This window comes from Equus asinus, chromosome 21, assembly GCF_041296235.1.
Source record: "Equus asinus isolate D_3611 breed Donkey chromosome 21, EquAss-T2T_v2, whole genome shotgun sequence".
Taxonomy (NCBI): domain Eukaryota; kingdom Metazoa; phylum Chordata; class Mammalia; order Perissodactyla; family Equidae; genus Equus; species Equus asinus.
The window spans coordinates 84,413,321-84,441,212 of record NC_091810.1 but is presented as its reverse complement, the minus strand read 5'-3'; the positions used below and the strand labels follow the sequence as shown (position 1 = coordinate 84,441,212).

Genomic DNA, 27,892 nt, shown 5'->3' with positions numbered 1-27,892 from the left:
CTGATTCCAAGTGCAGTGCTCTCCCCAGTGGAGTGAATCAACTCTGAGATGCCAGGCACTCTGGCAAAAATTGTGGCCACTGCAGTAGTTGACCCTGGGCAATGTCCTGTGGAGGCAGGATGGGGCTGAATATCACCCAAGAAAAAGGTAAAAGAATTGGGCATCCTACGGAGACGTTGATTAAACCCCTTTCTTTTGGACCTCAAGATGGCTGACAGTGAAACACTCAGTGGCTAGCTCCTCGGGACTCCCCAGGGATTTTTATGGGTTATGGTGGTGAGTCGTCTTTTGAGCATGTACATTATGACTTGATTCCTCCATTTCTGTCTTTGCACAGGGGTCTTCAAAATGCCCCTAACCTTAGGAAATTTAAATTTGAATAGCTGAAAATTAAATAATTGAAAACAGTTTTCTACTAACCAGTTTTACAATCCTACTCATTTAAAAGTGAATGTAAGGGGCCAGCCCAGTGGCGCAGTGGTTAAGTTTGCACGTTCTGCTTCTCTGCGGCCCAGGGTTCGCTGGTTCAGATCCTGGGTGCAGACATGGCACCGCTTGGCAAAAGCCATGCTGTGGTAGGTGCCCCACGTATAAAAAGTAGAGGAAGATGGGCATAGATGTTAGCTCAGGGCCAATCTTCCTCAGCGAAAAGAGGAGGAATGGCAGCAGATGTTAGCTCAGGGCTAATCTTCCTCAAAAAAGAAAAAAAATTGAATGTAAAGGTTTTACCATTTTTAGGTTTTAAATATCAGTTTTCTGTGAGAACCAGCGTAATCTCTCAGGTCCTTCCTCTCTGTACTATAAATACTACGCTGTTTGGTAACCAGTCAGAGAGGTTCTGAGGTTGTACCCCTGAAGCTTTTTTTGGAGTTCAGGTTTAACCAAAGGGGTAAAAAATTAGGCAAAGCAATGAGTTTTCCTTACTTCTAAGCTCTGGGTCCTTAGGATACAGTCTTTGTGGCATATGACAAATCTCCATGTTTGACTGTGGGACCCAGGCTTGGCCAAGCTAAATGCCACTGCTCTGGCTATAGCAAGAGGTTCAGGGATGGAGCCATGAATCAAATAATCCAAAGAGTTTTATCAGGATTTTTTTCTCTTACAGATATCAGGAAAGAGATGCCTCCTTTTGGCAAGATTCCCTAGCTGAAGGATGGCATATGCCTAGAAATATGAGCAGCCATCACTATCCTGTGGGGACAACTTGCCTGAGAAGCAAACCAACAGAGAGGAAAGCAAAACTGAGAAGAGGGCAGAAAAAGGTAGTCTTTATCATATCCCTTGATCCAGCTGTGCCTGAAGCCAATCTTAGCCTCAGATATCCTAGTTACATAAGCCAATGCTCTGTTTGTCTTAAAGTTGTGCAAGTTGCGTGTTTGCCATTTAAACAGGTCCTTTACTTGCATTATTCCATTATTCTGTTTTTTTTTCTGCCTTATCTCCCCAAATCCCCCCAGTACATAGTATTCCATTATTCTTAATGTCCCTATTCTATAGACAAGGAAACTGAGATTCAGAAAGTCTAAGTGCTTTGTTCAAGCTAATGTGGCTGGGAAGTGGTGTGGCCTGGATTTGAGGCTGGGCTGTTCTGACTATAGCTCATGTTGGTTCCACAGCTCAATGCAGCCTCAGTGAGTACAGCTAACTGAGCTGGCAAGCGCAGCCTTTGACATGATCAAGAGGACAGCCATTGGCTCTCTTGCTTTACTAGCTCAGGGGCAGGCCAATGACGTCAGACACTTCAGGCTGGTACACGCACGGTCAGAGAGGCTACACTTGGTCCTTGGTCCCATGCTGCATGCCTGGCTGTGCTGGGAATCCCTTTTTATTCAGGCTTCCAATCTTGCAGAAACCACCACCTGGCCTGGATCAGACCTGGTTGGCCTCCAGGCAGCCAGGCTGCTGCTGAGCAGACACAGATCCTGCAAACAGAAACACCCCAGGAAGAGGCGCTCGGCTTTGAGGTGCTAAGCCTCCCACCTCCACTTCCCAAAGCTTAGGAGAAAAGAGCAGAAGCTGTTCCAATGTGAGATAACAGTATATTTAATATTTAAGTAACAAAACATGCAGGTTAATACTCAATGCATATACAATAAGTCAGAGCGACAAAAAAATTACAAAGCACGATCTAACTACATGAGGCTTTCAAACAATGAAGTGTTGGATAGAGAATGTGCGAATTCAAAACCCAGCTGAGCCACACCCCAGTGCCTCAGACCTGACCAGGGACTTTCTGTAGGTAGGAGTGAGAGCTCACCATGACCTTCAACTCAAATCCTGATGCCCTAGACTGCTCAGCTTCCTCTCCCCCGATCCCCAGTTCCTTTGCTTGAATTGATTTATCTGTCTGTCCTTTACCCAGTGCCAGACAATGAGTCCCCTGGGTCCTCTATCTGATTTGGCCTGAAACCATTGCTGTCTAGTGAGAAGGGTCTCTGAGTTTACTGTTTTGGCTCCTTGCCCGATTCCTCTGTTTAATGGGCCATGATCTGGTCTTCCCCCAGACATGGTCCATTCAGCCTGAAGACTCCTGTGGATATTCAGCCATCTCCGGGAGACCACTTTCACACGCACTATTGGTGTGAAGACTTTTTTTTCCCAAGTAATAACCAAAGGGTCAGATTCCCCCGGTGCGAATGCTGCTGCCTGATTAGGTAGTTTTGAGAGACTGCGCTGACCTCCCTTTCCTGGGGGGCCTACCCTGGCTCTGGTGCCAGGATGGAAATCTGGTGGCCCGGAAGAAGGAGTTGAGGGCTTCTCCAGCAGTGATGTAAAGACGGGGAGGGTGTGTGCTGCAGAGAGCTTTTCGTTCTTGAACGTCCAACCGTCCAACCACTCTAGTGAATTCAGTGATGGGAGCAGCTCTCAGAGGAACAAAGCTGACCACAGTGCCAAGTAAGTGCGACTGTCAAGTGACAGTGGCCTGTAGTCGTGCAAGTGTGGATATGTGTCTCTTGGAAACATAACATTACATTCAGGCTCATCACTTTTTTCTTTTTTGAAAGAACTGGTTTCAACTCACTTCCTAGGATCTGCTGTGTTCCATTATCTGGTTTTCAAAGGGTTACACTGACTCTATCATGTATGATCAGAGTCCTGGAGACCTCAAAGGGAGAGGATTAGGATCAGTCAGCATTTCATGAAATTCGGACTTAAGTGTGACTTTACAAAGTACAATAGAGGCAACGTCAAAGCAATTATTTTGTCATTTTCTTCTATCTACGTGCAGGGGTGAGGCTAATTCACAGAGCCAGTGTATCATTTCACTAATACACTAGTTATTCTAACTATATTTAGAATACCAAATATATTTAGATTACAAAAAAAAAAGAAATCCTTTTCTCATTCCTCCAGGGACACTTTCCGGCTGGTGACAGAAAGAAGATCTGCAGTGGAGAGCCCTGGAGATGCTGGGAGAGTCTTGTTGGAATTAGCAGATGCCAGCAGAAGCAGAAAGGCATGGTTTCCACAAACTGAAATCACTTTGGTCAGGTAACGTTCAAAATCACAGTGTGAGAAAACTCAGATAATGAGCTGGAGACGTTACTAAGATCTTTCCCCATCACCTCTTCTCCAGTCAGTGTTTATTAGTAGCCAAACTGGGGAAAGGGAGGCAAAAATTAGATAGCAGAAAATGGTGTCTTTTGACTGACTCTCTTTTTCCTTTTAGAATTGTTCTGGGAGACGAGTTGGGAAATAGATCATCAATGGGCAATTGGCTAGAAGAAAGAGAGAGAGTCTGTCTAAATCATCCATATGTCTGATAGGAATTCAAACCACATTCTATCATCAGATTGGGGAGGTTATATTAAAAAAAAAAGGAAATAGAGGGCTGGAAAATATGAGCTACGGCCTCTAATTCATATCCGATAACTCAGCTGTTTCGTGATGGAACATTTAGAGACGGAGATGTGTGGCCAAGACCATCTGGCCTCACCAGGTGAAATCAAGGCTTTGCTAACTTCCAATTGTGAGGCAAAAGTGATCAGGAATCAAGATAAAATGTCCTTGTTTTGGGGTGAGCTCTAATGGGGGGGGTTTCTTCTGCCTGCGCGAGGTGTCTCCGAGGGCTACACATAGTCGTACTTGGAAGGATGAGATTGTACCTCGTCCTCTGTGCGGGCTCCTCCACCGTATATCTTCTTGTTTTTGGTGTTGGACCCAAAGCCAGTGCTGGCCTTGAAGCCTCCAGGCTTGTAGGCAACATTGTGGCCTGAGGCATGATAAGACACGGTTTTGTAGCTGAAAAGAGAGAAACATTCCATGACCATAGATGTATTCGGTAGGAGGACGAACCACCCCATTTTCCCTGGAATGTCTCAGTTTTAGCACTGAAAGTCCAGTGTCCCAGGAAAGCCCTGGTCCTGGGCAAACTGAGGCAGTTGCTTACCCCAGGCTTTGAGACACTGGTTTTTCTGGAGCAGAATTTCTTGCTTTCTATTAAAGCTGGTAGTTGGTGACTGGTGAGCTCCCTCTGGTAATCAGCTAAAATGAAGCTGAACCAGAAATACTGTCCAGGGGAACATGGTAATGCCAAAGAATCATAGAATTTGTGAGCTGGAAGTTACCAACGGCAGCCCATCTGCTCTAATCTGCTCAGTTCATGGAGGAGCTAACAGTGGCCCAGAGCTGGCAAACGACTTGCTGGAGGTCACAGGGCTAGTTAGCAGTAGGACCAGACTGGGATGCAGGGCTCCCAGCTCCAGGTCCATTCCTGGAGTTAAGCAGGGTTTCTCAGCAGCCATACATGCTATTGACGTTTTGGAGCGGATGCTTCTTTGTTGTGGGGCCCTGTCCTGTGTATTGTAGGAGACTTAGCAGCATCCTGGCCTCCATCCGCTAGATGCCAGTATCACCCACCTCCCCACCCCAAAGTGGTAACAATCAAGAGTTTTCAGATGTTGCCAAACATCCCCTGGGGGACAAAATGCTCGAGCTGAGAACCATTGAGTGAGGAGGACACTGGAGTCAGAGGGAACCTAGAGGGATGTGTTTTTTCCCTTCAAATAGGATCATTCCTAAATCTGCTCAGGCTGAAATATTCCCCTTCTGTTCTTTAGGTTCCCCATAGAAGAGAAGGTTCCTGAACCTTTAGTCATAAAGTTCTTCCATATCCCTGGGCTGTCATTCTGGCTGCAAATTACACATTAGGATGGACTCGCATCAAACGTCTGATTGGTTGGGGAGGGGAGACTCACTTGGTTTCCTCGGGCGCCAGGCCCCGGCAGGCGATGCACATCATCACGCCTCCAATGAGCGTGAGGCCTCCAGCGACCCAGCCCACAAACAGAGCCGAACCGAAGGTGTACCTGAGCGGGGAGACGGTGGCTGTGAATGTGGGTGACTCAACTCCCCAGGTTCCCCACACGGCACCTGGCCATGCCCATCCTTTCTGGATTCCACATCTATCCCCACCCACGCCCCCGAAACATACACTCCTTTGGGTCACAGCCAACGTTCTCAGGTGCCCTGGAGGATGGACTTGGGACTGAAGCTAATCAGCGAAACAGCAGGAGATTCTTGGGCCCCTAGCATCACTCAGGCAGAGAACTACCTGTAAGTGTCTAATCCCAGAGAAACACCTCAGGAAACCCCCTCCTCCCTACTGGCAAAGGGGAGTGTCTCGAAGGTTTGGCAAGAAAAGTTCGAGAGATATGGACTATCTCCAGTTATTATTTCTGAAGGAGTTTTGGTCCCTTGAGTTCTTACTTTGGGCCAAGAAGCTTTCGTCTTATCTAACTCAAGGAACCCCGGCAACCATCCACTCAGGAAGGAGTGAAAGTTTGGAGTCAAGACAACTCAGAGGTGTAATTCATGCCCCATAGCTCCTCAGGATCAGGCGGAGTGCAAGACTTAATCTGAAAGCATGCCCTCCCCTGTCCTGCTTGCCCCCCTCCCCATCCAGTCTCCCCTTCTCTAGTAAATCACTTACACACGGATCCTCAGGATCTGTTTCTGAGTAACCCAACCTCTGGCACTTCTAATTTTTAAAAGTTGATGATTAATTCAGGTTATAAAATGAAAGGCTAACACAAAACACCTCACAAGCCGTGTATCGTGTGAAGGCAGGAGGTTTGTGCTCTGGTCCAGGGCTTAGACTCTGCCAATGTTTCACTCAATGCAGCAATGGCAGAGGAGGGGATCCTGGGACCGAATGGGGAACCAGAACCAAAGCCCCATCAATTGGCTGCCAAGATCTTTCTTGGTAGCTATGCTGTCTTGTGTGAATCCTGGGTAGAACAGATGAGAAGACAGAAAGAAGGGGGGAACCACAGCCCATCCGTGGATAAAGATGTTCTGGAGGCCTTTCAGAATCCTGTAATTTCAGTCTCAGGACTGAAGTTGCCTGCCCCAGGGACAGGGGCAGGTTCCAGGGAGATGGCAGGAGAGAGTGACGACAGGCATTAGTGCTGGGTGCCAGGTGGGTGGGTGACTCTGCTGGTCAGGAGCAGTGACACTAGATACCCAGATACTTTGGACAAGGTGGGCTTTTCTATGTAGGATGACAACCATCCTGATTTGTCTGTGACAGAGGAGTTTCCCAGGATGTGGGACTTTCAATGCTAAAGCTGGGAAAGTCCCAGGAAAACCAGGACGAGTTGGTCAGGGTACTTCTAAGTTGCCCTTGTAAGCAAGAGACCATGGGAAGGCCATGGAGAAGGATGAGGGCAGCTTGTGGGGATCACTTCCTTCCCATTCTTGAAACAAAGCAGGAACAAGGATGGGGATTAGAGTTCCAGGGAGCCAGAGAGTAATGGATTTATATATCCTCACACCCTGCCTGTATCCCATGATGGTGTGGCTGGAGAAATACCAAGTGGATCCATTCCGCAGATAACGAGTCACTAAGGTATAATATTTACATTGTTGTCCCAGAACAAGATCTTTCTCCTTCAGGAATTTGCTGCTGCTTCTGGCTATGAAATATGTTCCTTTGAAGTGGCTAAATGAATACGGGTGTGGAATTCCTCTTCCATTTTTTAAAAGTTCTACCCTTCTTCAGACACCAAATTATAGTGGGGTTTTATCTCCCTCTCCTCGACTGTAACCTCCATGAGAATAGGGACCTTGTCTTTATCCCCAGCACTCAGGACAGTTCCTGGCCCACAGCAGGTGCTCAATAACTTTGTAAAATGAATGAATTAATGAATGAGAGAAAAAAGCAGCTGTACAAGGAAGAAACATTACTTTCCTCACCTAAACTACATCTTGCTCATTTCTATTCCAGCTTTTACCTGTCCCTAGCCAGGTTCCTGTCATGGACTGGAGATGCGGGTTGATACTCATTTACATGCCTGGGTTAACAGTGCCTGTTTCATTGCCACCACAATGGGGCCTGTGTAAGAGTGTTAGATAAATACTGTGAACTGTCGCTGTATTTCAATGCAAATGTCAGATCAGCCCCAAGTCATATCACTGAGGATATTTCACTGAAATGAAGTTTATGAATTTACAGATCATTGTTGATTTATGATATGGCATGGTTGCCTCTGATAAATTTTTGCTATTTCAGGCACTGACAATCACATTAGGCATATGTGTTTAATCGGATTTTTACAACAATATTCCCCATGGAGCACGGAGACTAGATTAGGAGGTTACCTGGTCTGAACAGTCTGCACCATCCCACCCATGCCGGTGTACATGTTAGCTGTAGACATCCAGAAGTTAGTAACCAGCATGTTGGCAAACACAGACACTCCAGCGATTGCACAAATACCTGTGGGCAAAGAATAAGAAAGCTCCAGAGTCAGTTTTAAAGAGATCACCATGTTTCTGAGGCAGCGTGTGCATAAATGAGTGTAGAGGAGCAGGCTGCAGAATATCCTGTTCCCATAACAGAGTGGTCAATCCAAGCACCGATTATTGAAGTCCCACTATGTGCTAGATGTTATATTAGGTGCTTAGACTCTCTTATCTCCCTAATTGTGGAAGGATTTACACGTGCACAGAAAGAGATTTTTCTACGCATTTTGGGACCGGGGGTTAATAGTACAAATATTTTGGGCCTGGTCCTTTGACTATGTTAAGAGCTCTTCCCTTAAAATCATTTTCTAGAGTCTTACCAAAATAATGCCTTTGGGGATTGAGTCACATGACTACCCTAGGGTTGAGAGTCTCTTATAACAGGGTGGGGTTGGCAGCTAAGAGGAGCTTTAGCACTCGTGACAATTCCGTAGAGTGTAATGGGGTCTTAGTCTCAGATTTTGAATCCCAGTGTGTAAAGCTCTGATCCATGTTCAGATCACACTCAGTAGAGAGAACAGTGTTTCCTCTGCCAGAAAGATTTTGCTTTGACATTCCCAGCAGCATATTTGAGAGGGGGAACCCCAGGCTCCTTGTTCACCTGAGATGATGAACATGATCCCAGACGTCAGTGTCATGTTGGCCTTGGCAGAGTCCTCCATGTTGCCAATGCGGATGCACTTCAGGGCAAAGATGGACACCAGGAGGCCAATGGCACCCAGGACAATGCCCACGACCATCAGGGCTCGCACTGCCTGCAGCATGGCTGCAAGACAAGGGGCAAGAGACAAGCAGACAAATAAGACCACTTGAACAAAGCTCTGTTAATAAAACAATGCAACCACAACCAACTAGCACCAAACTGCTGAGAAATAGCAACTCCATAAACTGTGGACCTTGTCGTTGTCAGGGGATGTGGAATTGTGGGAAATGCAAAACTATTGCTTACAATCATCTAATTGATGAAGGACACGCATGTGAATGTAGAATGAGACAATTAGGGACTGCTGGAGCTGGGAGGGCCAATGGAATTTAACTATTTTATTTCCGCATTTTAAAGCTTGATAATCTGGGGCTCAGGAAGGGGAAATGGCCTGATTAAGGTGACATTAAAAATTACTGATAGAACTTGGAGTAAAACTATCTTGCTTTGACTTCTAACCCAAACGTCTTTCTTCTCTGGTCTTTCCATATAGGCTCAGTGCTTCATATAGTTGGGTCTGCTTTAGGAAAACGCAGTGTTCATTTATAGCATATAATAAAGCAAGGTCACTAGGTGATATACCAAGGGCATTGTATTTTTGCCTCTTTCCAAAGGGACAACTAAGGGCTTGGTGAGCTGTGATTTGGGGTGTATATAAAAGACTACTATATCAATCTCAGACCTTTCAACCCAACCCAACCACAGTTTATTAGCCATTCCCTTTCCAGGAATCAATGGGAGCTCTTGGTCTTGCTGGACTCTCCTGCAGTGACCTCCCCTCCAGATATATCCAAAGTGGCTTCTAGTGCTTCCTTAAAGTGCAGTGACTCATCTCAACAGTTCTTTACTGAGCCCCATGACTAGGCATGGGATTGACAGTAATTAACAGGTCAGATGTGGTCTCTGCCCTCATGGAGCTTTTCCAAGGAGGGGAAAGACAGTTATTAAACATGTCCATTACAAGCATAATGAATTTTACAAAAGGAAGACAAATGAATCTTTGGTCTCTTTCAGAGGGAAAGGCCCCAGTGTGGGTAGTTCTGATAAAGCAGAACTGAAGAACTGTGTGATACAAGGCAGAGAGCTCCGTCCTACCCTAGTTGTCATGGCCAATTGCTACTTTTGATTGAAAGCTATTAGGGGCTTTTAATTAAACAATTTTCATTAAAAAGTTAATCCACATTAAAAAACTCCTGCAATGTAGGTAATATTACTTCCATTTTATAATTGAAGAAATTGAGACTCAGAGGTTAAGTTACCTAAGGACACATATGAAGGGAAAAGCAGAGCTGGGGGTCAAACTCAGAACTGTCTCAAAATGGTTACTTTCCCAACACAGTATGTTGCTTTCAGGTACCTTATCCTGGAAAAACCGGCAGAGTCTGGCTGCCGTCACGGTACAGGGACCTGTAAGCTCCTAATAGGATGTATCCTCCAAACTTGGAGGCTTGGCCATAAATGTCATCCTCTGAAATGGATGCTAAGAATGCATAAAGGGATATTCTCCAAAAATCATCTCAGGGAATACTCTGTCCCAGGAGACTATTTATAAATGTGACTCTCAAGACAGGGGAGCCCTGGGAGGGAATTCTCTCCAATCTCTTTGGGAAGATTTCCATCTCAAATATGGCCAATATCAGTGGAACTGCCAGCTTATTTACTCTAAGGTGTGTATCGCAAAGCAATTTGTCATGACGGAAGAATTGGTGATCAATAAAACATACTGAAAAAGGAGAGGTAGACCATGCAGAATTCATTAAAGAGGCTTCTGCAGCATCTGAGGAATGGGGCCTGGCACCTTTCTCATCGGGTATCTCCCTGTGCAGAGATGACGGTATCCAGCTACTCCATCTACACCAGCGATCTCCATTCACTTGATTCTGATTCTCTTCTCCCTAAAGAAACTTCTGATTTTAACTTTGCTTCTCTGCTGGGAAGAGAATTCTACAAGCAGCCATCATCAGTCTTGGTCCTATTAGCAACTGTATTCCCAGGGTAAATGTATTGGTTTATGGTGTGGATCAATCCTCCAGGATCTGACCATTCATTCCTGGGAGAATTGATTAACACTGGCATCTTGGGCTTGCAGCTGAGTTCTGATGCGAGAGCAGTGGTGGCTCTAGTAAGGGAAAGAGAACTTATGAGGGCCTTGGAGTGGCCCTTGGATACATTCCTTACATAGGAGGGCTCCAGTGTGTCACCTCTGTTCTCCAAAGCCTCGCCCAATGGCTTTGCAGGGGCCACAAGATGCCAGGAACAAACACACTGTTCATTCCCTCATTAACAAAAGCAAATATGTGTCATCTACTCGTGTACTCATTTACGCCTTTGTGTATTCATCCAGCGCACGTTATGTACTTCCATAGTCACACGTTAACATATTCATACACTCATCCAGGAATTCACTTATTCATTCATCAAGTATTTTTAAGCTCAAATTCTCTGAAAAACCCTTTGCCAGATGCTCTAGGAGGTATAGTTTCATGAGAAATAATCTCTGCGTTCAGGCACTTTACAACCTGGGAAGATTATATTTTTACTGGGAATCTTGAACCTCAAATTTCTTTTCACCTTGGGAGTGCCTTGGCTAAGGAATTATAGTAGAACCACTTTCTGATGGTCACTCGTGGTGTGGTTCCAGTTCTCTTTAACACACACAAACTACAAGCCTGTGGTTCAGGGCAGCTACAGAGAGGAGATTTGTGGGGCAGCCCCAGACTTCAGGATAGGTTTCTTTTTTAGCCACTCTGTCTCTTATTTGATATTCTGAGCAAGAGGCACAGGCTTATCAGCTGATAACACTGAGTCAATGGGCTCTATAGTCTGATTCCCTGCACCAAAGGTGTGACCACAGCATTCTTTCCAAAGAACAATGCAGAATTATCAGACCTGAAGGGTGGGCAGGCGTTAGGGCTGACAGAAGCAAACAGAAAAATGGCAACTCAGTGTTCCCTGCCCGTTGCAAAATATCTTATTCCCCCAAAGGAGCAAAGGACTGACAGGCAAGGGGACTTCGGGTGTGGTTCCCAACCCTGGCTGTCTCTTAGCATCTCCTGGGGGGAACTTCAAAAGAAATATTAATGTTTTGGCCCCACCCCTTGAGATTTTCATTTAATTGCTCAATAACATAAAATTTCAAGGAATAATCTTGGAAAACAGCCCTCAAGGGGGCTCAGGAAGAGGTGCTCAGACTGGAGTTGAGAGGAGAGTTCCCAGTGGCTGACATCATTGAGCTGGCTGGGGGACAGGGGGTGGGGTAGGGGGTGCTGATAAGACAACAAGTCACCAGGGGCCAAAGGCCTGGACCTGGGGCCTTTGTTGGGGGGGGAGGGGGGAGGACCCATACCTTCAGGCACAGCTTGGCCTCAGATTGGAGGGTGGAAGGGCTAGTGGAGGAGTTCAAAGGAGGGGAGCCAGAGGAGGGAAGTCTGAGGCCAGGCCTCGGAGGAAAAGCCCTTTAGAACAAGGTGGAAGTGCCTAGATTCTCCAGAGATCCCAGGGAACCAATATGGAGGTCCTTTGTATCTACCGAAATCCTACAGAACAATGTGATACCAGGTGAATGTCATTAGGCAAGTCTTTTAATCTCACTGATGCTGCTTCCTCAACTCTGGAGTGGGATAGAGATATCTCTTACACGGAGACATTGTGAAGAACAGATGCTACTTAGCACCAGCATAGACTAAGGCAGGATCAGTAAATATCACTTTCTGCCCTTTCTCTAAAAAGAATGTACTTCTCTCTTACCCTACGTGGCTTTGGCTTGCACTAACTGTGTACAAACCTGAATCCTCTCACATGGTGATAAATTATGGTTGAGGATTTGAAAAAGTCATGCATGAGGGAGTGTAAAGGGCAAGAGGGGAAGAAGATCTTAAAGGAGGAGGCGGAGGAGAAAGGCCTGGACTAAGGTCAGGGGAAGATCAGGAAGGATGGGTTCAGGATCTGGCTGGCAATGAGCAGGGGAGCAGGCTGATGGGTAAGGCAGTGTAGATGGCTTCCATCCTCATTGCCTTTCCTTTTCACCACTAAGGGGGTGTCCAACTACATACCTCTGACTATGTGTGTCCCCACCAAGAAATGATGCCCCACCACTGACTAGTCCATGCTAGGGCATGATGCTTTGTGGGTGGCTATGCTTGCTATCAAAGCAACAACCTCCACAACCGCAAGCTGAGGAGGCATTTGAATCCTGGCTCTACATAGCTTTGATCATCGAGAAATCAGGGCAGCCAGCCGCATTTTATGTCTAAGACACAGGTTCTCTTAGGCTTTGTCAATGTGTTCTCAGTTCTCTGTGAGATTGCCTTCAGAGGTATAATAGTGTGTACACTTTTAGAAGTTTGTCCATATATTTAAAAAGGTATATTTGTGCTAAAACATGTCTCTTTGTTGAAGAAAGGGAAAGCAGCTTGACTGAAAACCAAGAGGCTCCCCCAGATCTCATTTCAACTTGATAACTACCTTACAACCACTCTACCTCCCAGGGTCAGTTTCTTTCACCAGACAGTGGGGAAAGACAAACTGGTTTCACAGGATCGTGAGCGCTAGACTTGATGTGAAACATTCAGCCAATAGTAAGAAGAAATAGACAGGGACGCTCTTTAGAAAGGGCACTTAAGAGCAGTTTCATAGTTTTTTCCCTTATGGATTTTGCGGGATTGTTCTCGGGGGTAAATGTTGTTTTGCTAAATTCCCCATTCCTGTGCGTGTGAACGTGATGGACAGCTGATGGGAAACTCCCTAGCTCTCCATGGCTGCTGTTTTTCACATCGAGGTAGAAAGGAGGAAATGTAGCCAGTTTTACGAAAAACATCAAGACCCTCAGTGCCTGCAATGGGACCGAGAACGAGTGAAGCGCTCGGAACACAGGCAGGACAGGAGATGGGAAGGAGAAAAACGGACCCTCAATGGTCTTCACTTTGTACATTCGGGTTCATAAAAGATGTTTGATTTTGGAGAAGAAAAAAACCAGGAAGATCAAATGTCCTAACCATTTGAGAGCTTTGGGTGGTGTAGACATGAAAGTAATGATTTAATGACGCCAAGAGTTAGATCATGTCAACGAGCCGCAGAGCACTTTCACACACATGCCTTATTGTGAAGCATTTCACAGCTGAGGAAATCGAGGCCAAGAGAGGTAGGTGGCCAAGCTATGCCCTTGATCCCTGCTGACCTGCCTCTAACCAGAGATCCCCGCCACCGCACCAAATGCAGTCCAAATATCTGCAAACACGTTAGAAGAAGCCTGACTTGACCACGATGTCATCATGCCGCCAGGGACGGGAGTTTGCCAGGTCTTCGCCTCCTCTCCATCCTGCTCATTGACTGCCCTTTGCTTTTCCCTCCCACTGTCTCCAGGGAGGGGAATTGAGAATGACACAAGTCACCCACTCTTCAAACTTAGTACGCCTAATTGTGCATTGTTGATGATGTTGCTATAAATGGGCCAAGGTGCCCATACACTCTCAATTCTTATTGTGCTCAGACCCAGGCCAATCTCTTCAATTATAAACGTGGCCCCTTCCAGCCGGAATGTAGAAACAGGGCCTGAGCATGGGGCAGGGGAAAAGACACAGACCTGGAGGCCTTTCAGCCTTGTGTTCATGTGCTGTTTCTGCATCTTCCATCCATGGGAGCTTTGGCATCCATGGGAGCTTGCCCCCTCTCTCAGTCTCAGTTTCCGCTTTTGTAAAAATAAAGCTAATACGTATTGCCCTGTATTGTTGTGAAGGTTAAACTGGACAGTCTATGTGCAGTCCAATAAATAGTAGCTGTTTTTATTTCTGTGCACTGTCCTTGGGGAACTCCATACTACATTGACTGTTTGGAATATAGTGAGAGGGAATCTTGGGCTATAAATTACACGGAACTGGTGGTAAATGGGTAAATAGTCCCGCTACTACCATGGTATGCCTCAGTAATCTATCTGTAGGTTACATCATATAGCTAGTTGAATGGAATGAAATTATTCTACGGCCATAAGTTCCAACTAAATGTGATACATTTTTATCAGATGAATGAAAAGTTAAGTGAGATTTTGCAAGAAAAGAGCTTATACATAGGAAGAATTGAATAACTGGTAGTGATCATTAACTAAAGTATTATAATGGTATTGGCCTCATGTCTTTATAGCACTTTAAGGCTTACTTTTCTGTTGGAAGGTGGTACTCCCTTCCAGCAGAAAGGCTAGTAGGTCAAAATTAAATGCTCCATCATCTTGCATTTCTATCTCCAGGCATTTTACCCATCTCCTCTGCATCAGGTCTCTCTTCCCTAGACCCCTTGTCATGCTCAAGAAAATGCTTTCAGCAGCTGTTTCCGATGGCTGAATCCCCTCTAGGCCTCAGGTCCTGGCTGGTTAGTGTTCCTCCTTCCAGCTCCCTCAGGATCCCAAGTGTCCACAAGCCACGCTCTGGCTCCTCCATCTCCTTACGTTCCTGCCTTCAGTTTTTGAGCTTCTTTTTAGTCTCTTCCTCCTGGTAATTTTCCCGCCCAACCCTTACCTCAGTCGGCCAAATCTTAAGTCATGAAACAAATATTTGCATTTCGGGATGCCAATTTACATTGTAGTCCCTCTTGCTGCACGAGGACTGGCTATTCTTAAGTCCATGCTGTTCTCCATGGCCACAGATTGCCAATGATTGGAGGTATCCCCTTTTCTGCAAGCTCAGTCCCAAGAAATGTCTTTCCTGGCTTTTGGTGGACTCTTGTTCCCTCAATCTGGACAGGCAGGGCTGGGGTACACCTCTGTGATGGCTGCTGGGGGTGTTTTAGCTTTTCAGAATTGTGAGCAGTGTCATGAGGAGAGAATATGCTCAATCTATCAGAATGCTCTAGGTTTGGTACAGAGATTTGTGGGATCCTATTCAATTTGGGGATGTGAGGAGGCGTCAGGCAGGAGGTGGAATGTGAACTGGACCTCGCACATGGGAAGATTTGTGGAGATGGAGGTGGTAGAGGGGGCACAGAGGCAGTGGGGGCAATGGGTGTCCAGGACCAAGCCCAGAGTATAGTAAATGGACAGGGAGAAGCACAGGCTGAGGGCAGAGGAACAGTAAGACATAGGGCAGGGAAGGGAGGTGAGGGAGGTGGGAGGGCATGGGTGTCCGGCTGTCATGTCTGCACCTGATTAAGCTGGGAGTGGGGAACCATGGAAGGTGCTGGGTTTTGAAATATCTAGGGAGATGAGAACTGAGAACTGGAAGTGGGTGATTGGAAGATTCTGTCCAACCCTTTGCTACAGTCAAAGGAGTAAACGCTCTAAAGAGGTGAAGGACAGAAACCAGACTGAGAAAGGTTAAGAGTGAGAGGTGGTAGAAAAATTTAGTCCTTTAATTTGGTTGTTAGTGACCTAGGGAGAGATAGAGCTTGACAATGATCAGAATCTAGAGGTTTTCCAGGAAAAGAGGATACAGGCATAAGTGAGGAGGAGAGATGAACGAGGCAAGAAGGAGAGGGCTGATCAGCAGGGACGACCAGACAGCATGGTGTGGGGCCTGCAGAGCCCGGTGGAGAGGTCGGCCTTGGAGGAGACAGGGCGAGGGGGAGGGATCTTGTTCTGCAGAGAGTACATATGCCAGGGGGAAGCGGGGTGGGGGTGGGGGTTGGGGGTTGGGCGTGGAGGTGGGGGAGATTCCGAGACGGTTCCTGGAGGATGGGATCCCTTGGTAGAACCAGAAGGACAAGTGAGAGTGGCAGCAAAGAGGTCTGGCCATTTAGGAGGGTGGGAATATTTGGGAGCCCACGTGTGGAAAGACACAGACAAAACAGAGACTGATAACGTGTGACGGAGCCCTGGGAAGGGGTTATTGAGCATGAAGTTATGGATGTCATGCCTAAATTTTGAATATAAGGTCAATCTTTTTTCCTCCTTTGGTAGTTCCTTCCTTCCTTTGATAGATAAAATTGGGTGCAGCTAGCAAGTCAACAATCCACGGTCTTGCATTTCCTCCCTTCCGACCTCTGCTCTCCCCTGACAGCATAATCCCTCCTCCGTGGCTTCCTTCCCTCAGGCCAGGGTCTGCCTCCCTTGCTCCCCTAAGCAGGTCCTTCTCTAGAGTCCACGATCCTGTTGGTCCTGAAAAATGAATGGCTTCCAAAAATGGAGTAAATACCCCAATTCTTCTACTCTGTCACTATCTTCTATTTCTTTCTGAAAATGAATTATTTGAATTGTTTTTCACGATTCAGTTTCAAGGGCTTCACAGGCTCTTAACAGTTTTGTGAAATTTATTTCCATCTACCTGTTTACAAGGCGTTTGTTTCAGAGAGGCAAAACCCAACGCTCTCTTCCTTTCCTCACCAAACTCACATCTTGGCCACTCCCTGGAGCCACTAATTAGCGTGATCATTTATTTTCTTTTTACTTAAAAAAAAAATACAAGTAAAGCACCCATAATATCCAGAATGCAAAATTCCTATGATGCATATTTGAAATAGTTATCTGTATTAAAAGCAGAGGTTTAACTTATTCCATCTTCAGGGCTGAAAGGATATCACATTTATAATTATATTTATATTCTGAAATTACTGTAATTCCGTAATTCTATTCTGACATACATTGTGAGTGCATACCAGAACTTCTCAACACAAATGCAGAAAAAGAATATTTCTAATTTAATGGCAATATATATTTTTGGTACCTATAGAGACTCCAATTGTCCAAAGAAAAATGAAATTAAATTGAAAATGACATGAAATTAGCTCTCGAAAAACTTTTTCAGCGACAAGAAAATATTCCCCATCCTGCTTCTCTCTTCTCATGGATGTGCAAGCAGGAGCAAGGCCCAGGCACATACATGCACACAGTTAATTTTCTTCTTGAGGAACATTTTTCTAGTCTATTCTAGTAGCATGACCCCACAACAGGCCCATTCTTTCAAGACCTGCGTCCTTACTGCCCATTCCTTTAACTTAAAACTGAATTCTCCGATTTTGTCCTGTTCAGCTATGGCTGTCTTTGACACGGGGCCAACTTCTCAGATTCACACCTTTAGCCGGAGCCGACGCTGCACGGGTCCCACCCAGCCCCCCCTGCCGTGGGGTCCCTCGGCCCCAGCGAGAGCAGCAGCCCCTGGCCCCGCTCCCGGCGGGTGGGCCCGGGGGTGGCCCGCGCCTACCTGGCAGGCCCAGGATGGTGAAGTAGGGCCGGCACTCAGTGAACCCCGAGCTCTGCCTCACACAGCTCTGCCACAGCCCTTCGTACTGGAACACGGAGGTGACAGGGTTGTCGTACAGGTCCTGGGTGCTCCACGTGTCCATCCCCGTGGCAGCGATGCAGCCCGCCAGGCCCAGCACGGACAGGAGGAAGCCCACCACTTGGCAGGTGGTGGTGGACATGGCCTTGGCCTGGGCCTGCGGCCGCCGCCTCCCCCGGGAAGGTGCGGGCCCACCGCGCGGCGCCCTGGAGGGAGCTGCTCTCACCCACGCTCTCCCTCCGCTCTCCGTGTTTGCTCACAGTGTTTTCCTTAGATAGTTCTGTTTCACTCTTGGTTCAAGGGCGTAATTTTTTCATTTGTTAGGGAACCGGCCCCAAGAGGCACTTGTCCTGCTGAGCGGCGCAGGCCCAGCTGGTTCGTGCCAGCCTCCGGCATCCCGGCATCCTGGCTGGGCTCCGAGCATCCCGAGCACGCCGCCGGCTGGGGCGAGTTGACGGCCAGCGCAATGAGAACCCCACCGGCCCTTCCTCAGACCCTGCTGTCACGGAAGCCACTTGGCGGAACTTATGCGTAATAAAATGGCCCCAGGAATCTCTTAAACCAGACTTCTACACTTTCTCCTCACAACTCATAAACCACTTTTCACTTACGTCTTCCCATTTTGACCTGACAGAAATGGGTAGGGCAGGTGTCCTGGGCAGAGTTGTCCCAATTTTTGAGAACAGGGAGCCAAGTCCTAGAGACATGCTCTTGGTCCACAGGTGTTGGAACTGGGATGGGAAGCAGCAAGCCATCCTTTTGACCTCCAGCTCGCCCTTTCACTCATGCCACAAGAACCACAGGACCATGTGGCAAAACAGAAGGTTCCACAAAGGCCAGAGGAGGGACCAGGGCTGGCTGGGCCAAAGACCCTGAGCCGGTCACTCAGAGACCTAGGATCGTCTCTGGACGCCGACGTTACCATGCTGTGTGCTACCTGTTTTCATCTGTAACACGTGGGAACTAAACCAGAATACTTCACAGCCTTTTGAGATTTCACACACTGTCTTCTACGTTTTGCTGAAAAGTTTTCACTACCGTTGGTCAAAATATCAGGAGTTATATAATTACAAAAAAGAGAGAATCAGCTGGAGATCAGCCCTTGCGTTTTGTCTACACAATTCAATTTCGTTAGAGAATCGATCAATCTGTGGCTTCCCGTGGGTCATGTGGCTGGTCTCTGAATTCAGATACAGTTTAATTGGTCATTCCCCAAATCTGGATTTCAAGGCCCTGAAACACACCCACACACACCCACACCCCAATCTCTACCCTGTACAGGTTCTCCCCAGGAAACAAGCCTGTCCATCTGGACGTTTCAATGTTATCTTGGGCGCACCCTCCCGGCGCTCCCACAGCTTTACTCCCAGCAAACACAGAAAGCAAATATGGAAGGTCTCCCCCCTAGTTTGAATGGAGGCAACACTCCCCTCAGCTGCACACCTTGCTCTAGGTTCTGTGATCTGCGTTTGTAGAGAAGGAAGCATGAACCAGGAAACTCAAAATAAGAGCATAAGCGAGAGTGTGTGACTTAAAATGGAATGGTGTTGGTGGCTGTGGCTCCCCTGAACTGAGCTAGAGGACCAACCCTAAAAGGGGAGGAGGGGACAATAGACAAAGTGACTCTGGTCTCTGCTGGTGGACGGGGATTAATCAATTAGATTGGAAAATGTTGGAATAATTCGGGAATGATTCTGCCACTGTTTCTGTGGACAGAGTCCACTTTAATCTTATTTCAAACAAGAGGCAGGCTTTTTATTCATAAAGAGATCTGTCAGACTTTTGTTTCTGGTGTTCATTTTATGACATTTGCTTAACACCCCTCAAACACATTGACAATAATGCCACTGAAATAATAGATTGAAAATGGCAAAATGTAAAAAATAGGTTATTACAAGTTATCTATTCTCACTCCTGGTAGTTTTCCCTCCCACTTCCCTATGCAAATGTTTTTATGCAAAATTGCAAGACAGGGAAAAAAGTTGCATAGGTAATAATGCATTAAGCTTTCTTTCCTGTTTGAAATGGTAACAGTGACTTTATTTTTTTGGAAGGAGGAAAAGTTAATTTTAAAGGATAAACTAAAGCTACCTCAACCAAAGTAGAATACTGAATGAGTAGAGAGAAATTGTAAGTCTGCACAATTTTTTTATGTGAAACAAATATTTACATGTTTTAAAACATCTGGAAGATGATATTTTTTACTTTCTGGTGAGTTTTCTGTGCTCTGAAATGAGTGGGCCACTGCTTTTGCCATCACTGACAAAGAGTGAATTGGGGTCCAAGAGGAAAATCTGGCTTCCTTGTTCATGGCAATAGGCTTTGTTAAAATGTATCTCTGAGATAATTCATGGTCTGATTCTGTTTAACAATAATGGGGTTGGTACAACTTTGTTTAATCACCTTTAAAATGGAACAAAGTTTTTTCCTGACTTCTTAGGGGAAAGAATTCCTATATTCAGGTTTAAATGTAGCTCTGGCAGTGTCATTGTGGGTTATAAATTTCCAGGAGCTTATATTATCTTACTGACATTGGAGAAAACGTTTCCTCCAATTTTCCTTTTCTTTCTTTCTTTGGAGGCAGATGAGCCCTGAGCTAACATCTGCTGCCAATCCTCCTCTTTTTGCCGAGGAAGGCTGGTCCTGAACTAACATCCATGCCCATCTTCCTCTACTTTATATGTGGGATGCCTGCCACAGCATGGCTTGCCAAGCGGTGCCATGTCCACACCTGGGATCCGAACTGGCGAACCCCAGGCCGCTGAAGTGGAACGTGCGAAGTTAACCTCTGTGCCACCGGGCTGGCCCAGTCTCCCACTTTTTCTTTACAGCTTTTTAGGAATGTTAATATAACACCATCTATGGTAATTAGGTAAAAATGGTGGTCAAATAGCATTATAAAATATTATATCCAGGAATTAGGGAGGAGTAAAATTAGTATGCTAGCAAGACAAATGATTGGTACAACTATTATTTTTTTTCTTTTAAAATATCACCACATTGTTTATCCCCAATTTCTGATTCTACTTTTTGGTACTATTAATAGAAAATTTGAAAGTAGAGAAAGTGTTAACAAGTCACTTGTAATTTTAAATCCTACACAAAATATTTGGCATATTTCCTTTTTATCCATTCTCTGTATATATATATATATATATATATATATATATAGAAATGATTAAGAGATTGTACAATTTGATGTTTTGCTCTTTTCACTTAATTGCATACATGTGCAATGAAAGCTCCTTGTAAACATCTTGCAACATGTTTTATATTAAACATTTAATTCCATATGAGCAAGTTAGTATTTTAACATAAACATACTAGTATTCTAATACGTAGAAATGCTATTATTCACCTAAACAGCATCTATTCTTATACAGTTAGATTGTACCCTTCCTCCAATTTTTTTGGTATGAAAAACGACATTATGAGGAACATTTTTACATATAACTCCCTGCCAGCATTTTGGATTACTTTTTTAGGATAGATTCCTAAGAGTGGAATTAAGATGTCAAAAGGTGTGAAGTTTTAAAAAATCTTCTTTATGTAGAACCAGACTGTTTTCCACGAATTTTGCTCCTGGCAGCAGTATTCTAAAGCTCCTGCCTCACTACACCCTGACCTATGCTGTGAGTTTGGGGACTTGTACGTGATCGCCTGTTTTAATTTGCATGGTTTTGACTACTAATCAGTTTGAAACTTTTTTTTTTAAACAAATATTTATGAAGCATTGGTTTTGTTCTTTTCTTGAGTTTTCAGTTTGTACTTCCTCATTTATTTACTGGAATTTTAGCACTTTTCCTATAAATTTATATGAATTATTTATTTGTTAAAGATCTTAATATATTGCTATGATTACTGAAAAGATCTTTTCCCATTGATTATTTGCTTTTTAATTTTTTTAATGGTTTGGAGAAAATGTGCTCCCCAGTCCGTGGTGCATAATACACGCTTCCCAAATATTTGTTGAATGGTGCAGTCAAATGAGTTTCGTTTCTTTTGTGTTATCCTCCACCATTTCTGTCTTAGGAATTTATTTTCCGTTTAGGAGATAGAAACGATTTTAGGATTATTTTAGAATTTTAGAAGATTTAAAACTATCATGTATTTTTACATTTAATCAGTCTGGAATCTATTTTGGCTTATAGTCAATAATTTCTGCAGCACCAATTGGGTAACCATCCCCCCACTGCTTGGTGGAACCCCCTCTGTCTACAGCATTAAATTCACAGATGCGTCCTCCTGATTTTAGATTTTGTTCCATTGACCTGTCTGTCCATCTTTGGGCCAAAGCACACTTTTAATTATTACAGCATTGGAATTTGGTTGAATATCTGGCAGTTAGCCCCCCAATTTTATTTTCTTCTTTAAAAAAACTTTCAAAAGTTAATTTCATCCGCTACTTTTTATAGATAAACACTTTGTGACGTTCCCAGAGGAAAACCCTTACTGGTGTTTTGATTAGAATTCTCGTAATGGAGAAGCGCTTGGGCTCTGGGGCAGTCTGCCTGGGCCTGAATCCTCGCCCTGACACCTAGTACTACACTGACTACTAAGTATGACTGTGTCTTTGGGACATTGTTAACCTCTCCGGGCTTCAGTTTCCTCATCGATGAAAAGGAAATAATAATACTGCTTACCTCACAGGGTTGTTGAGAAAACTAAAGTGTAAATATATAAAATTATGTCACTTAGGTATATTAATATACGGTAATTCCTTAACCCAATGCCTGGCACATAGTAAGATCTCAATAAATTTTATTATTGTTAATAATAAATTAGTAAATATGTTACTTATTATCATACATCAGTTAGGGACAAATTCACATCTTTATAATGTTCCTATCTAGGAACCTGTAGTATATCTTTTCATTTAATTTAGGCTTTTAAATTCTTCTTAGTAAAGCTTCCTTATTAATTTTCATTCTTGCCGAATATTTACAGATATTCTTCCTAAGACACGTTTAACACGTCTCATTGTGCCGCATCCCCTCCCTGGCTCATATCACACACACAGAACCAAGCAATTTTAATTGTCCTACGCTCTCTCATGCCACTGAATCTTCCCAGATGGTGTTTCTCTGTCTGCCTCCTTATCCTCTGGGGTACCTTGCACATGTCGCTGGTAACTCAGCTCACTCATCATTTCCTTTAGGAAGCCTTCCTCTCCTCGTGTCTGCAGCCTGTACGACGCATAGCACTTGCTATACTTTACTGCAGGGATTCTTGATGGGGGCTGATTTTGCTCCCCAGGGGACATAAGGCGATGTCTAGAGGCATTTTCATTTGTTACAACTGGGAGGGGGAGGGTGCCGCTACTCCCATCTAGTGGGTGGAGGCCAGGGATGCTGCTAAAGATCCTGTAATGCACAGGAAAGCAGCCTACGGAAAGAATTATATGGCCCAGACTGTCAATAGTGCTGAGGCTGAGGAACTTTGTATTGCAATGATCTGTTTCCTCAATGTCTCTCTTTCTGGATTTGTGAGCCTTTTGATATCTCTATGTTTCTATGTTTCCCATATACAGACAGCCTGGAGCACTGTTGAGTAAGTGCTTAACAAATGTGTGTTGAATGAATAAATATTCCTTCTAATGTCACAATTTCTGTGTTATTATTTATTTCCCTATTACTTCCCCGTGTGTGACAGGGCCAAAGGCCTTTGCTTTTCCTTCCTTGTCCTTACCAAGAGGAGACCTTGTTTAAACCTAGTCAGCCTGGGACCAGTTGGCTGCTGGTTATGGGCCATGAAATGATTTGGTCTAGGAGGGTGGCCACCGGTCCTATGCCTGGGGTTTCTCTGGAGGGTTTGCTTGTGCCTGACTTCTTGCCTCTGAGCCTGAGAGTCTGTGTTTGCATTCTCGGGAGTGTGAAGCTTCTCAATGGAAATTTTAAAATTCTGTGCCTTTGTTTCAATGGCAATGGAAAGGAAATTAAAACAAGCATGTTCCAGATCCTCTGGCTGGCCACTCCTGGTTTATGTTTATGTTGGTGTTTTTGATCATGTTTATACCAGGGGACAGCCAAGTGATGTCCTCAACTGGCACACAGACAAAGAGCTCACTCTAGCTCAAACAGAACACGGGGAATTTCTCCCCGCCCTGTGGCACTGGCCCTCTGCGCTCAGGCACCTGCGCCCTGGTGCTCCAAACCACAGAAACCCCACCAGGAAGCATGGCACCGTCCTGTCTTTGCACGTAGTTGATTGCAACAATTAGTGGCAGTAAATACACAGCAGAGAACTTTCCCTCCCCAATTCCAGAAATAATTGGGTTGATAGCCTTCGAGCCGCATTTCAGTAGCGCCACAAGGCCACCTTACCTCTTGTGAACAAGAACGGCAAAGAGCTACCAAGGGGCAGCCCCCTCACTACCACAGGAGAGGATCCTGTTAAACTCCCAATGCAAGTGAACACTACCCCCAACACCAAATTAAGTTTTAAATTTGGGTTTATTTGTTTTTTAGTGTTATTTAGATTACATTTGCAAATGTGATGTTTGTATGTATATAAGATGTGTATACATGAGGAATCTAAATCTATTGTTATACTCGTATGTATTAAAGTGACATTAAAATAACTATAATTTAAATCAACATTGAGGGTCTGCAAGAATTCTTTTTCTTTTAAAAGGGATTCCTACAACACTATTTTTGGAAAATACTTCTCTAAACTACCTAGTCACAGGATTTTCATACACACACACACACACACACAGGTTCTAAGAAAAGACCTAACAGGCAGTTTCCGTCTGGCCTGGTTCTAACTCTGTGAGCTTGGGCAAGTCTCTTTGCTCCTGCGAGTCTCCATCTGTAAGACAAGTATGGAGGGTGTTGGCACCTGTTGTTAGTCCAGGACACTCCCAAGGAGAGGACCGTGTGGGGCTGCGGCACCAGACTTCGGCAAGAGAAGAGGCTAGGAAGGCGCCTCTGCATTGGGGGTAGAAAGCTCCTAGTCAGGAGAGGTGTCTGCTTGTGTCTGAGAGCTTCTGGGCTCCCTGTTAGGGCTGTGGCCTGGGGCTTGGGTGCAGGCAGGACAAAGGCTGAGTTCCTTCAGTCTCCATCTGTATATGACCTTGGGCAAGTTACACAAACTTGGTTTCCTTGTTTCTAAACGTACGATAATCACACCAGGCTCTCAGGGTGGTTTGTAGAGATTACAGACAAGATAGCAAGGCAGCTTACTCAGTGCCAGTGCATGGGTTGCCGCGGTGACCTGCCCTTTGTGAAGCAGTATGAGCCCCTCAGATGTCACTCAGGTACTTGTGTGGTATGAGGTCAGCCCCAGGCTGGTTCTCTCCATCATGGCCTCTAGCTCTGTGTGGACCCACGTCCCTAGTCTCTGGAGAGTTTTGGGCGTTTTGCCTTTGAGGTGAGGGAGAATCCCAGGGCAGGTGGTTAGACTCAGAGCTAAGGCAGGGCCAGCAGGACACATGGACCTGGGAGTGGCTCCCCTTCCCTCCAGTGCCTAGAGGAGGGAGACCCCAATGAATCGACAGCTGGTCACCCACTGATGGGGCCCATGTTCTCCTGTTCATACCCAGGCCCTTCCTCTCTTAGCCTGGCATTCAGTGCTCTCCATAATCATCCCCACATGCACCCTCTTCCCACCCAGTGTCTTTCTTTCACTTTCCCCTGAGTAAGACTCGGGTGGGAGCGCCCTCATGCCTTTGCTCATGCAGATTTTTGTTCTGTGATTCTGCCCCTCCAAATCCTAACCACCTTTCAAGGTTCATTTGTGGTTTCTCCTCCTCGGTAAAGGCTCCCCTGAGCAGTTCCCTCCTCATCTCCTCTCCTGCAGCACTGGCCCTCTCTCCTCCTCACTTGGTACCTTGTCTTATCCAGCTTGGGGTGTGCGTTCACATTTTTGGGGGTGCCAGGCCCACAGAACCCTGAGGTTGTAGCGAGCCCTCCATCAATGTGTGGAAGGTATAAAAGAATGAATCACCATGTGACCAAAGTCTTCACTTGGTGCCTTCTGTGCATGTCTTAGTCTTGACCCTACCGTCAAATACCAAGTTCCCGGAAGGGACAGCCCTACTTTCTATTTCTGATCCTCCTTGCAATGCCCGCCTTAGATCAATGCCCCTCTCAAGACTTTGATATGTATCTATGGAAGGAACAAAGAACCAAAAAATGAAAATGACAAGCTTATCCATTGTCTTACTCTGTTACTTGAATGAAGGACTGTTTTAACATTCTCTACTCTTGTGACTTGAATTTTTCTTCAAGTTAAAATGCCCAATCTACTGAGCGAACAAACACACAATCCTTGTGTGACTAACACGCTGATCTGGGGCAGTGGGCACCACAGCCCACACACCTTTCCCCGTGTGGTAGAGTTCACTTGCCACAAAAGTCCTCTGTGCAGAGAGTGCCCTGATTCTGGTTGCAGGTGACCCATATTTTCTGGAGGTCAGGAGCCTGGAGCCACAGAGAAGGGGCCCATCTGGCACACCCCAGAGAAACATAGCACTCGGTTCTTTTTCTCTGGCCCTTTCCTCTGCCCCATTTCTGTTGCTGCTACGTGCTTAGAATTCCCTGGAAGCTGGGAGAAGACCCAAGGAGGACGGGAGATGGAACTCTGTTCAGGAGATTCATAGTCCCCGATTCAGGGAGGGGGACTCTTGGGGCTAAAGGAAGGAAGTGGCTAAAGTCTGGGTCTCCCAAATCCTATTCCCGTGGGTGATTGAGACTCAATGCCATTGCTCACATAGGAGTTATTTTAAAAATGTAAGCCCCTTGGGGAAAATTGGGCACCACCCAGTTAGGGGAACAGAGACCTGACAGCTCCAGCGAGCTCCTCTCCCTAAGGCTCCTGCACTCCTGTCCCACCCTGCTGGTGGGGCTGTTGCTCTTCCCTCCCCAGCGGTCCCTCTGTGGTGCCCAGGCAAAGGCTGCGATCCCCCGTCTGCTCCATCTCCCCCGCCAGCCTACCAGGCGCCGGCCCTTACCTGGCAGCCCCAGCAGGGTGAAGTAGCCCCGGCACTCGGTGAAGCCAGAGCTTTCTCGGACACAGGAGCGCCATAACCCTTGGTAGTTGAATACAGCTGTCACAGGGTTGTTGTACAAGTCCTGGGTGCTCCACTGGTCCATACAGGTGGCAGCAATCACGCCTGCAATCCCGATCAGTGAAACCACGAACCCCAAGCCCTGGCAGGCTGTCACGGCCATGGTGGGGTACAGCGTCAAAACAGAGTGCCACACGAAAAGGGGACAGCCCAGTTCTGAGAGTGCTCAGTGTAGCGATGGAGTTTTCTCGAAGACACTGGTGCACACGTCACGAATGGGCCATGTAATGGAGGAGGGGACTCAACAGTGCCACCTGGGCTCGCCCTCCTCCTTTATCTACCTGAGTGAGATAATTTCCACAACATGGTACCAAGAGCCATTTATTTTCCACCATATGTACACTCTACTCACTGTTTATCTTGTGAGGGAGTTTCTTTCCTGATTACCAGGTTCCCCTCTGTGGAGGGTAAAGCAAGAGCAGAGGGCGCTGCCTGCAGCCCTGTAGGTGGTCGGGCAGGGCTTCCAGAGGCCAAGCCATAAGAGACTTGGAGATGAAAGGGCTTCATCCATGTGGTCTTCCCAAGGTACTGGCTGCTGCTCCACTTAAAACCCTTAGGTGAGGCTGGTTATAAGGCAGGATGAAATACAGTCTATTCTCATTAATCACAGTAGTTATGTTCTATAGAGTCACCAGGAACCCAGAACTAGCAAATACTAAATCACTGCCCCCAGGGGAAATATGGGCTTAGGTCCCTGCGAGCCTCCCGTGGTCACGTTTTCATCAACCAATCAATATATAACCTTGTTTTATGTGTGTTTCTGTTTGAAGACATCTTATTTAATCTGTATTGTTGATTCATTAGCGTTGAACTCACAGCCAACAACACCATAACTCAGGCCTGAACGAAGCTTATCTAGCACATCCCTTCTCCATAAGGCACGGTACAGCCTTCTCGCCTTTAGGAACACTAGACTGCACTTTAGTGCTATGCTTGGGGCAATTTTAAATAGAGAATCACCAGCAAAAAGCACAAAAATATGAAAAACATGGCATTAAATACTCTACAAGAAGGACCCTTGTTTATAGTATGGAGCTGAAACAAGGAGTCTGAGCACGGCCTTGTTCCACTGCCGCTGGGAACGTGCACCTCCCTTGACTTAAATTTTTTGCCCTCTGCACATGCACAAGTCCAGTAATGACGGGGGAAATATCTGGAGTATTGATTTTTGGA

The 27,892-nt window shown here is 45.8% G+C and overlaps 2 protein-coding genes across 20 annotated transcripts in view; one reads left to right on the top strand and one right to left on the bottom strand.

The window, feature by feature from the left end:
- DZIP1L (DAZ interacting zinc finger protein 1 like) overlaps window positions 1–27,892 on the top strand; it is a 112,214-nt gene that overhangs the window by 69,962 nt on the left and 14,360 nt on the right. For 13 of the 16 annotated variants that reach the window (XM_070493374.1, XM_070493376.1, XM_070493375.1 and 10 more), the window contains 2 exons: window positions 1,106–1,262; window positions 3,355–3,567. The gene's annotated coding sequence lies outside the window, so the exon portion shown is untranslated. Of the gene's footprint in view, window positions 1–1,105; window positions 1,263–3,354; window positions 3,568–17,973; window positions 24,246–27,892 lie in introns of those variants that run through there. The other 3 variants (XM_070493371.1, XM_070493372.1, XM_070493373.1) reach the window with 2 other exon arrangements.
- CLDN18 (claudin 18) lies at window positions 2,028–26,840 on the bottom strand. 4 transcript variants are annotated; one of them, XM_044754019.2, is made up of 6 exons: window positions 17,572–17,963; window positions 8,348–8,512; window positions 7,603–7,720; window positions 5,199–5,309; window positions 4,107–4,242; window positions 2,028–3,719 (listed from the first exon to the last, which is right to left on the bottom strand). In XM_044754019.2, exons 1-6 carry the CDS (start codon window positions 17,789–17,791, stop codon window positions 3,705–3,707), a joined length of 765 nt encoding a protein of 254 aa, XP_044609954.1. In that variant the 5' UTR covers window positions 17,792–17,963; the 3' UTR covers window positions 2,028–3,704. The 4 variants fall into 4 exon arrangements, with proteins under 4 accessions (XP_044609954.1, XP_014707454.1, XP_014707453.1 ...); XM_014851968.3 differs by having other exon boundaries at window positions 2,028–3,599; window positions 17,572–17,943; XM_014851967.3 differs by lacking the exon at window positions 17,572–17,963 and adding an exon at window positions 26,603–26,840 and having other exon boundaries at window positions 2,028–4,242.

Coding starts and splice junctions, on each gene's coding strand:
- CLDN18 (XM_014851967.3), bottom strand. CDS start 26,822: ATGGCCGTGACAGCCTGCCAGGGCTTGGGGTTCGTGGTTTCACTGATC. Junction 8,513..26,602: donor CACCCTGCTGGGGCTGCCAG/GTAAGGGCCGGC, acceptor CTTGTCTTGCAG/CCATGCTGCAGGCAGTGCGA. Junction 4,243..5,198: donor CTGGCGCCCGAGGAAACCAA/GTGAGTCTCCCC, acceptor CTCTCTTTTCAG/CTACAAAACCGTGTCTTATC.